General features: G+C 40.1%; 1 protein-coding gene across 1 annotated transcript in view; it reads right to left on the bottom strand.

The window, feature by feature from the left end:
- The window catches only part of PACC1 (proton activated chloride channel 1), a 43,306-nt gene extending 38,574 nt beyond the window's left edge, over window positions 1-4,732 (bottom strand). Inside the window, 2 exon segments of the mRNA XM_044674094.1 lie at window positions 4,501-4,609; window positions 4,611-4,732. Of these exon segments, the coding sequence (XP_044530029.1) occupies window positions 4,501-4,609; window positions 4,611-4,732 (231 nt within the window).
- Between the last annotated feature and the right edge of the window lie 6,881 nt (window positions 4,733-11,613).

Here is an 11,613-nt window from a genome sequence, read left to right on the forward strand (position 1 = left end):
TTAATTAACTTGCTCAGCATTACATAGATGGTAAGTATCTAAGGCTGGATTTGAACTCAGGGCTTTCTCACTCCAGGTCCAGAGTTCTACCCATTGCACCACCAAGTTGCCTCTAAGGTCACAAAGTTATTAGGTATCTAATAGGAAGGAAGGGAGGAAAGAAGAAAGGAAGGAAGGAAGGATGGAAGGAAGGAAGGAAGGATGGAAGGAAGGAAGGAAAGAAGGAAGGAAGGAAGGAAGGAAGGAAGGAAGGAAGGAAGGATGGATGGATGGATGGATGGATGGATGGATGGATGGATGGATGAGTGGGTAGGATGATTTTAGAAAAGCACAGAAAGAATTGCATGAAATAATGAAGAGCAAAAGGAGCAGAACCAAGAGAACAATGTATACAGCAACAAAAATATCATCAGGAGAATAACTATGAATGTCCATCTCCAGACAAAAAACTGACAACTACAAGTATGCATGATACAATTTTACATACACATACATGTTGCGTATATATTTATATATTGGTCCAATGGTGTCTTCTCTAGTGCAGGATGGGGAGGGAATGAGAGACAGCAAAGAACTTAAAACAAACAAAAATTTTTAAAGCAAATAATAACAGGGGACATTCAAGAGTTAAAAAACTTGCCCATGGTGATACAGGTAGAATGTATCAGCTGGTTCCCTATCTGGAATGTCACATTTCATCTCTAGAACTTTAAAGAATATTTTAGTTTGAGTTTTTCTTTAGGTCAAGACCACAGTAGCACTCTAGGACCTGATGAGTGGCAGCAGATACCTTCCTTTCCCACAGTCTTCTAGATCCCAAACCCTAACAAAGTTGCATAAATATCTTTATAAAGCAAGTTCTAAACATGCCCACTCATTCACATCGCCCAAGCCCAAAGAAATATGTACTCAACAAATATTCTAACTCCAAGCTAAATTTTCTCCCAAGGCAAGGGCTGCAAAAACAGCTCTCCAAATTGCATTTTTCTTCTATATAAATTAAAGGGCAAGAATCTCAGAACATGAACTGGCTACATACAAACCTAGAACTCTATTTAAATTGTATAATATAAGGATGCTTAAAACTAATATAAATGATTCCACAATTAACCATTCTTTTTTGTCCCTACAGGAACAATGAAAATATTTCAATGAATGAATAGTTGCAGATAGCAAGAGGAACTTGATCCAACTGAAATGGAACATATAATTCTAATCTTCCCAATGACCAGTGGTATATCTACCCCATTAGACTGGGAGTTCCTAGAAATCATGTCTCCATCAGTTGGTTCATCCCATGGCTCCCAGTCCAGTGCAATTCTCTTTACATGGGTCTATTGATAGAATGAAGTCAAGAAAAGACTGAATTTGAATCTTACTTCAGACACTGATACTCTCTTAACTTCTTTAAATCTTCAATTTCCTCATCTGTAAAGTGGGACTAATAATAGTACCTACCTCAAAGAATGGGGAAGATTAAATGACATAGAATTTAAGGTCCTTGCAGATGAGACAGTTTCATTTTTGCCTCTGAATTCCCCAGTTTAGCAGTGACTAGCATAGGGTAGATACTTAGTACTTGTTGACAGATTGACTGAAATGAGATAATGTACTTAAAGCATTTGACGAACTTTGACAGGCTATGTAAGTGGGACATATTTATTTTATTACAATGGATATTGAATCTTTGACATTGAATCTGTAGTATTCGATGACTTTTGTTACTGTTGTTCAGTCTTATCTAACTCTTTATGACCTCTTTGGGAGTTTTCTTGGCAAAGACACTGGAGCAGTTGACCATTTCCTTCTCCAGATCATTTTTCAGATGAGGAACTGAGGCAGTTAAGTGGCATGCCCAGGGTCCCACAGCTCGTAAGTGTCTAAGGTCAGACTGGAACTCCTGATGTCAGGTCTGGAACTCTAACTCTATTAATTAGAGATAACCAAAATGGGAGTGGATTCGCTTAAGGGGAGGGGGGAGTGGAGATTGCCATCACTGGAGCTCTTCAGGAGCTGTCAAAATCTGCCAACCCCCAGTGTTGCCAGAAACAGATTAAAATGTAATTAGAAAACATTTAACAAAATAATACAATACTGCATAGATAGTGTTAATTTGTGACTTTCAACCATAAGGTTTAATGGCCCAGGTTTCTATTAGAATTTGCCACCATGACTGCAGAGAACATTTTGGCTTTGCTTAGAATTAGACTTCTGAGATGCTATTATTCTGTAGCCAGTAGAATACTACTGACAACAAAGATGAAATAAAGGGAAAAGAAAGGAACCTGACCCAGAGCTAGGTGATAGTTGGAGCTCTGCCATTAGCTAGCTGCATTTTGTTGGGCAAGTCGCTTATAATCTGTTTTCATTGCAATTTCTTTGCCTATCAAATAGGGATAATAATACTCTACCATATTTATGTCACCAAATCATTATAAGGAGATGATGTGCTATGAGAGTTTAGAAAAGGCAAAGATTTCTTTCAGCTTTCTAGCTGGAGGCTTTGAAGACAAAGCATTTAAGTTACCCCCCTTCAAGGATGGGCAGAATTTTGGAAGGTAGAAAGATGCATTCCAGGTAAAGTCTGGAACCCATGGAATATATCCTAAAGAATAATAAGCAGACCAATTTGGCTATAACTGAATATATATGCATTGAAAAAACAAGAGAGAAGGTATTGGGGTTCAAATGGGAAGTATAGAGGTATTGGGGTTCAAATCAGGCCTAGAGACAGGAGGTCCTAGGTTCAAATGAGGCCTCAGATACTTCCTAGCTGTGTGACTCTGGGCAAGCCACTTAACCCCCATGATAACATTTGTACAGCCCTGTGGAATTGCTTGTCAGTTCTGGGAGGGGGAGGGAAGAGGAGAGGGAAAGAAAAAGAATCAATATAAATGTGGAAAAATAGTTTTTTAATTAAAATTAAAAAAATTTTAAAGAAGTAATAGCCAGTTATTGAAGTTTTTTTTAACATACTAATGAAATTGTAAGATCTATATGGGGACAGCTACTGAATCTATAACTTCCCTAGCACAGGGAACACCACCGTAAGGAAATTACCTCTACCACTTTGATCTTTACTTTTTCTCCAATTTAAAGTCTTACAAGCAGTCTACAACCCAGAGAAATTAAGGGACTTGCCTATGACTATAAAAAGTATACTTCAGAGTTAAGTCAGGATGTCTTTTTTAGGAAAATCAATTTTCCAATAGTATGAAGGCTAGATTGGAAGAATGAGAGGTTGAAGAATAGGAATAAAGTTAAAAGGCTATGGGGGAGGAGGGCAACTAGGTGATTCAGTGCATAGAAAGCCAAGCCTAGAGACAGGGGGTTCTAGGTTCAAATTTGACCTCAGACACTTTCTAGATGGGTGACCCTGGGCAAGTCACTTGGTCCTCATTGCCTACCCATCACAGCCCTTCCACCTTAGAACCAATACACAGTATTGAATCTATGATGGAAGGAAACGGTTAAAAAAAAAAAAGTCATCACAGTGAGTTAAGAAGGAGCATAGATATGGAGAGTAGGGATGGAAAAATCAAGTCAATAAAAAGAGACATTTTGGAAGAAGAATGAATTAAGAAGTCTTGACAATAAGCTGACTATAAATGGGGGAAGGGATGAGGATGAGGAAAGGAGGAAGAGTCTAAGACTGACACTGAGGATTCAAGCATGGGTGACTATAAGAAAAGTAGTGCCACTGGCGGAAATAGGGAAGTTAGAAGGCTGAGCGAGTTTGGGGGAGGGGAAGATAATTAGTTTGGTTTTGGATATGTTGAGCTTGCAATTCCACTGAGCAACTCAAATTGGAAACGTCCTTCCAGCAGATGGAAATGTATCTGACTGGAGCTCAAGAAAAAGACCTGGGGCTGATGAACAGGATTTGGGAATCATCTGCACAGAGGTAGTAGTTAAAGCTCTGTGAGTGGGTGACTTCAATGAGGGAGAGTGTGAAAGCTCCGGCAAAAAGTTAATAACATACATGGGTGTTGGGTGTTATCATCATTATTATTACTGACCAACCCCGGCCATGAGCCCGCAGGACCTGGAAGGAAAAGGATGATGCCAGCAACTCCATCTAGTCACGATGTCAGAAGAGTAAAGGGCAGTTGAACTTGTTGCAAACATCCCGCTCCCTAGGACAGTCCAAGGGGTTCCAGCCTAGTCCAAGTCAGACTTCATTACTGACAGTGCTGGAAATGCATGAATCATTCACCTGCTGGTTATTTAACTACTACTCCTTAGGGTCTGGGGCTTCACAGCTGTCCCAGCAAGTGGGGGCACAGTCCGAATTTTCCTGCAGTCAGTGTTCATCTACTGCCGGGCGCGCGCGCGCGCGCGCGCGCACACACACACACACACACACACACACACACACACACACACACACACACACACATTTTCCCCGTTAGAACTAGTGCTAGGGAAGTTGACGTCTACGACCCTCCCCCACCTCCCCGGTCTCCCAAATAAACTTCTTTTCGCCTCGTTTCCCAGTACCTCCTGATAGGATGAAGAGAGCTCCTGCCTGATCATGGCATCGATTGAAAGAGATGCTGCAACCCGCAGCTCGCAGTGGTCCCCGACGGGGGAGGTTGAGGTGAGGGTGGAGGAGGAAGAGGAGGAGGACCGCAAGGATGGAAGCAGCAGGAGCTATGAACTGCTTAAGCTTAAACTGGTTCAACCGAAGCTTCCCGGGAGTGCCGGCCCCCGGGGAGGCTCTAGAGCGCATGCGTCTCGCCTGAAGGCGACTGCAGGGGCTGAAGGGGGACTGGTTTCAGAGCCTGCTGGGAAATGTAGTCCTCCATGGGGGAGCTCTTCAGACGCTGTTTTTACGGTAGCAGAGCCAATTTTCCCCAGTTACACAGTCAGGCTTCTATATCCGTTTTTGGGCGGAGAGTGGGGAAGGCAAGTTGTAGAGTGAGCGGATGGAGAAAAGAGACAAATCGGAAGTATGCTAGATCCCTTCTAATTACACATTTTTGCGGACATAAGAGTGCCCCAAGTGTGCAAACTTTAACTTGGGAGTCCAAGTTTAGCTTTGTAGGAGAACTTGACATTGTCCATGCGGCAGCATTGCAACTGAGTTGGCAACATCTTCCTGCCTTAATCCTCGGAGATAACAAGTGTGGGCTCTCATACAGATGGGAATGAATGGCCTTCCTTTGTGTTCCTGTCTGTGGCTTCAGAGGAGAGGAGCAAATAGTTGGCTGCTTATACCTTAATGAATACAGCTCTGTGCCCACTGCAGCTGCAGACCTGTATCTCCTCTCCTTCCAGTGTGGGAAGGCAACTCCTCTTGTTGTGGGGGGCTTGAGATGAACCCCCTGGGTTTGGGAAGGGTACCCTTTGCAAGAATGTAAGACCCCATAACTTAGCTTAGAAATAAAAAGAGAAATTTATTAATTTAGAATTCATGTTGAATTTGGCTGGGAGGACAGTATAGCTTTCCATCTATGCTGGTGATAAGTGATTTCAGGAGGGTATGCACTCAGGCACAAGATGGAGGGGGAAGGGGTTTGTCATCTGACCGCGGTCAGCCTGAAGACATAGGGGGTGACCCTCATAGTTTAGGGGAAAAATAGATGTTTTAGATACAGCCTGATGGTATCAAAGCATAGCCTGGAGGTGTATCTCTGTGTCCATCTTCAAATCTAGGGGATGATCCCAGGAGGATAATTCTCTCTGGGGACTTTCCCTTTGATGTAGCAGGGTCTTATCAGGAGTTTTTGATGTTTTAGGGTTAGTAGTCATAAGGATTCAAGGAAGTAAGGGAATTTTCCTGCTTACAGTTTGGCCTGAAACATTCCTATAATTTGGAAGTGCAAGGTAAACCTAGGGTCCCACATCACTGTAACCCTGGCCTTCTTGCTGTTCCTCAAACAAGACAATCCCTCTTCCATCTCCATTCATTTTCAATGGCTGTTCCCCCATGTCTGGAATGCTTTTTTTTCTTCATCTACATCTGCTGGCATCCTTCAAGTCCCAACTAAAATCTCATTGTCTACAAAACGTCTGTTCCAATTCCTTCATTCCCTTAATTCCTTTTCCAGTTTCCTTAATTCTGATGTTTTCCCTTTCTTGATTATTTCTTCTTTATTCTGTCCATCTTGAAAGACACAGAGCCATTAAATTACCCCATAGTTAGAAAGAACAAGTCTTTAATCAGAACAAGGAAGACAATGCTCCAATTAGCCCTACCCGGAGTCAAGTGCTAGATAACACAGGAGACAAAACTCTGGGTAAGTATCTCAGGGGGGGAAAAAAAAACAAAAAACATCTCAAAAGGAGATTTTTCCAATGAGCTGAAGAACATGTGGCTCTTATATACACTCTTAGGGAATAAAGGACTGGTACAAGCAGGCTTGGGAAAGAGATTATAGCCTGAAGGCTGAGGTACAGGGGAGTGACTTTGGAGAGGCTAAGAAGACAAAAAGATACCTAAGGTTTGAATATTTCTATCTCTCTCCTCTTCAGGGTGCTTAATGGATGCTGGATAGACCAAATGTTCCGTCTAATACAAAGGTCAGTCTGGGACTTCCCTTAAGGCAAGTTCCCAAGGGAGGAAGGCAAACTTGGGGGTTCAACAATTCTGGGTAGCTTCTTTGTACATAGTTATTTAAAGGGGGCATGGGATCCTCTGGAGAACCCAAACCACTAGAAAGATTCCAGACCAGAAAGAGCACATGATTCCTCTAAGCTTTGGACTTCAGGAATTCAGCCTGACCAGAGAAGACCCTCCCTGATAACCACCTAGGGATAAAGATGGCATTTGTGTTCCATACTTTTGATATCTGCATATCTCACTGATAGACAGCTCAGATCCCCTTTCCCCCCTACCTTCTCCTTTCCCAAAAAAGTCACCTGTCCTTGATGTCACATGCCCACCTCAGAGTTACTTGAAGTCACATGCTCCTTCCCCATATAAACTCCATCTTTTGTTATTGTGAGGAGGCAGACTTCTTCTTGCAAACCTGCCTCCTAGACATTTATCTTACTAATCTCTTTAAATTTATTGGGGTGCTTTGTTGTTCCTTAGGTGTGTACTCTAAAATCAGGATCACTTTCACCCTATAAGTTATGTAGATCCTTTGCACAAATAGTCCCTGGCACCCAACTAGGTGATTAATAAATGTTTATTCTCTTCCCCCTTCCCTGTTACTCTTTCCCACCTGAATGAGACATGAAATTCAACAGTTTTCAAAAAATTAAAATAGTTCCTATCAAAGGGCAATGGAGAGAGACACATGCTGGGTATAAGAAGGCTACAAAATATAATCAAGGGGGAACTTTATAGAATATGAGTAAAAGATGTTGGTCATCAAGGAAATGAATGAAAGGAAGAGAAGAAGTCATGCTGAGAAGGCTCTGTTGGTATCCTGTCATTGTCATTGGATATTGAACATGTTAGGTATAATTAGATATGTAGCATGTTGGGTTTATACCCCAAAGAGATCATAAGGGAAAAGACTTGTACAAAAAATATTTATAGTCACACTCTTTGTGGTGGCAAAAAATTGGAAAATAAGGGTATGCCCTTCAGTTGTAGAATGGCTGAACAAATTGTGGTATCTGTTGGTAAGGGAATACTATTGTGCTAAAAGGAATAATGAATTCAAGGAATTCCCGGTGAACTGGAATGACCTCCAGGAATTTATGCAGAGTGAAAGAAGCAGAACCAGGAGAACATTATACATAGAGACTGATACCCTATGGCACAATCGAATGCATTGAACTTCTCTACTAGCAGCAATGCAACGATCCAGAACAACTCTGAGGGACTTATGAGAAAGAATACTATCCACATCCAGAGACAGAACTGTGGGAGTAGAAATGCAGAAGAAAAAACAACTGCTTGATCACATGGGTCAACAGGGATATGATTGGGGATATTGACTCTAAACAATCACCCTAGTGCAAATATCAATAATATGGAAATAGGTCTTGATCAATGACACATGTAAAACCCAGTGGAATTGCACATCAGATATGAGAGAGGTGGGGAAAGGGGAGGGAAAGAATATGAACCTTGAAACCATGTAAAAATATTTTAACTTAATTAATTAAATACAATTTTCCAAATTTAAAAAAATGTAGCATGTTTGATGGACCCCCAAGTGGCAAATTTAGGTGAACACACAGACACACCCAATGGGCACTCACATTTGGTGTCATACCCAATGGGCACTCATAGTTGGTCTATACCCTGTATAAATGTAGGGAAGTTACCAATGCCATCACAGAGCCTTTTGAGTACTTGAGTTCATTGTTTATTACTCTGCTTCTTCTTTGTTCAAGGCCAAGAGTTTTGTTCAAGGATTTGTCCCTTGTTCTGTATGTTTATTTGATTATGCTTATCTATTCTGTTTATTTATCTGATTATTTTTGCTAGTGGTTATTAAGTTTATGATAAAATAATCTTTTAATAAAACCAAAGGTGGTATATGGGGCACAAAAATTGCTTAGTTTTGTACCATGAGCTCTCACTGCAGTAGGTAGCTAATGAAATCAAATATGAAAATCAATAATTGGCAGACCCTTTGAGAGCAAGACTGACTTTTTTCCCTTCTTTGGTAAGGGCTATGCAATTAGGGTTAAATGACTTGCCCAGAGCCACATAGCTAGTAAGTATCTGAGGCCAAGTTTGAACCCAGGACCTCCCAAATCCAGGCCTGACTCTCTATCCACTGAGTCGTCTAACTGCCTCAGTGCATATTTGTTTCAAAAGGTTTTGTTGCTTTTCCTCCACCCCCACCCCCCTACCAAAGATGAGGCTGGTAGAAGAAAGAAAAAAGAAATGCTTATTAATTGAATTTCTTTTTTAAAGAAAAAAATGAAATTTCACGAATTATGTTACTACTGTCTACTAGAGGTTTTGAGTTTTTGTTGTTATATTGGAAACATCACAAATATTATAAATTCTACACCATTGTGAGAGTAATTTTCTTGTATTAAAATACTTATATCATATTAAAAGGGGGAAGAGAAGAAGCATTTATTAAGTATCCACTAAGCTTGAGGTTCATTAAAAATATTATTTCATTTTATCCTTACAACTCTTTGAGTTAGGTGCTCTTATTATCCACATTTTACATTTAAGGAAACTAAGGCATGTAAAGGGTAAATAAAATTATGGTTGGACTGAATATTTAAGAGTATGGTTGCTAGGAATTAATTACTAATTCTAAATGAAAGACTCAAGCCAGAATAATGTTTATGGTAGTTGATTTACAAATAGAAAGAGTGAAAGTAAGGAAAAATAGAGAGAGAGAATTATTCTGGCCTAGTCTGAACCAGACAGGGCTTCAGAGGCCCAACAGAGGGAGGGCATAGAAGTCTTCTAGCCATGAGGTCTCCTCCAAGACAAAGTCCTCTCCAAAGGCTAGTGCCTCCAGAAAAGCCAAGGAAAGGGAGTCAGCCTTTTCACTCACCCACATAGCAGTCCAAAGAGAAGCAGTCTGAGGTCTCAAGCCCAAGTTCCTTCAAGGCCAATTTCAAAGGGGAAAAAGCCTCTCACAGGAAGTTACCATCATATTTAAATGACAGTTCTTTGCGTCACTTCCTGTGTCTTCCGTCCACTTTTACATGGACTAATGGCAGCTTTAACTTTGCTTCGGACTGCCCAGGGGGCAGTCAGTTGTTTTTGATTTGTCATTCGCTAGCACACGTGGGTCATAGACCCCTCCCCACTTAAGGATTAAGTGGGGGTGTATACATTCTTGTTGGCTAAAATCTAAAGAATAAATAGGGAAGAGTTAATCCCATCTTCACAATCTCCCCTGATGATCATTTGAGAGACTAGTCTCCCCAGTTGATCATTTTACATAATCATCTTGTACCTCTAAAAATCTTCAAACTACAGGTGCATACAAAATTGCACCTTCTAAGAGGAAACTACAATAGTTAGAGATAAGAAGGAAACAGAAGAGAGAGAAACAAAACCAATGTTTTGCTAGGCGCATTGACAAAAAACCAATTAGGGGGTGGGCCCTTTGGCATAAAAGTTTACATTCAAAATAACTGTTCAACTCCCTTCTTTAATCAATTGTACCCCAAAGTTCATTCTGGATCTTCTTGATGCAGTGTAGGTTTTTCAAGAATCTTTCTGCAAATAGCTCATTCTCTGGATTTAAGGAGTTAGCAAGCTTCCTTCCCTGAAAATTTTTTCTCAAACAAAATTTTAAATCTTGGGTTTTTATAAAAATAAAATCCCCCCTGAAGAGGGTATTGACCAACACCCAGATCAGCTCAGGATACATGGTTGAGTTATGAGGTATATAAGTCAATTATCAAAAGAAAACCAAAAAAAAAAACAACATAAAAAGAAATACAAAGAGAAGAAAAATTAAACTTTGGGAGAAAGAAAAAATTCAGAATCAGAATCAAAATATAAAAAATCTACATATATATAAATTTCTGAGTAAACAAGAATAAATTCATAATAGGCCCTTTATTAGGGTCCAATTAAAGTAATTTCTTTCTCACAACTCTGTAGGACAAAATGCTATAATATTGCACTTACTTATTGGCAGCCAAGACTATGGGAAGTTGCCATACTATAAGAGAGAACAAAGGACTAGATTTTTTTGTGAAAGGGAAGTGTCATTCCCTGGTCTGATTTTACCTTCACTTTCAGGGATAGGGGGAGCCAGTATGATAGCCAAACTTTGGTACTTGAATGAGAGTATTTCACAAGAAGTGTAGTACAAGGAGTCCTGTGTCTTAACATGTCAAGCATCACAACCTCAAGTCTCACACTAGGTTCAAGTCCTTTTGTATTGGCGTAGAAGTTCAACAATCCTACCTGGATTGGTTTGGTCCTTTTTGACCTTGTGCTCCTAGGCATTATGCAGATTCTCATCAATCCCATTGGGATTGGTTGGTCTCCTTGACCTTGTATTTGTTTGCACTGTATAGTGGCTCTTTTGTTCCCTTCTCCTAGAATCAGACATAATCATTAATCATAGTCCCATAACATTTATCAACAAATGGCAGGTTTCCATAGTCTAAAGCTTTTGGGTATGCATTTATATTTTAACATATATTACTGCAATATAAAAAAAGGTTAATATTGACTGTATATATTTTAAGTACAAGAAATGAGAAAAAGGAGAAAATAATTTAAATAAAAAGAAAGGCAGTAATAAAATAAAAATTCAGGGAAAATACAATGTATTTCCAAAAACAGTATCACTTGTTTATAGACTATTATCTCCAATGCATGTGACAGGATACAATCAATCAGTTTTTTTTTTTAAACCCTTGTACTTTGGTGTATTGTCTCATAGGTGGAAGACTGGTAAGGGTGGGCAATGGGGGTCAAGTGAATCAATTTTAATAGAAGATGGTCTCTTCACATGTGAGCAATGAATCCAAGAGTCCTTTTCTCTAATTTTTATAGCTGTTGGAATGGTTAACAATATTTGAAAAAGCCCTTCCCAGGAAGGCTGAGTTGCTCCATTGTGCTGGAAATTCTTTAAGAGGACTTGAACTCGTGTGAGACTTGAGGTTGTGGCATTTAACATATGTTAAGATGCAGGACTCCTTGTACTATACTCCTTGTGAAATACTTTCTACCAAGCACCTCACTTTGGCTGCCATCCTGGCTCCCAT

The sequence above is a fragment of the Gracilinanus agilis genome, chromosome 4 (assembly GCF_016433145.1).
Source record: "Gracilinanus agilis isolate LMUSP501 chromosome 4, AgileGrace, whole genome shotgun sequence".
In the NCBI taxonomy this organism is placed as follows: Eukaryota; Metazoa; Chordata; class Mammalia; order Didelphimorphia; family Didelphidae; genus Gracilinanus; species Gracilinanus agilis.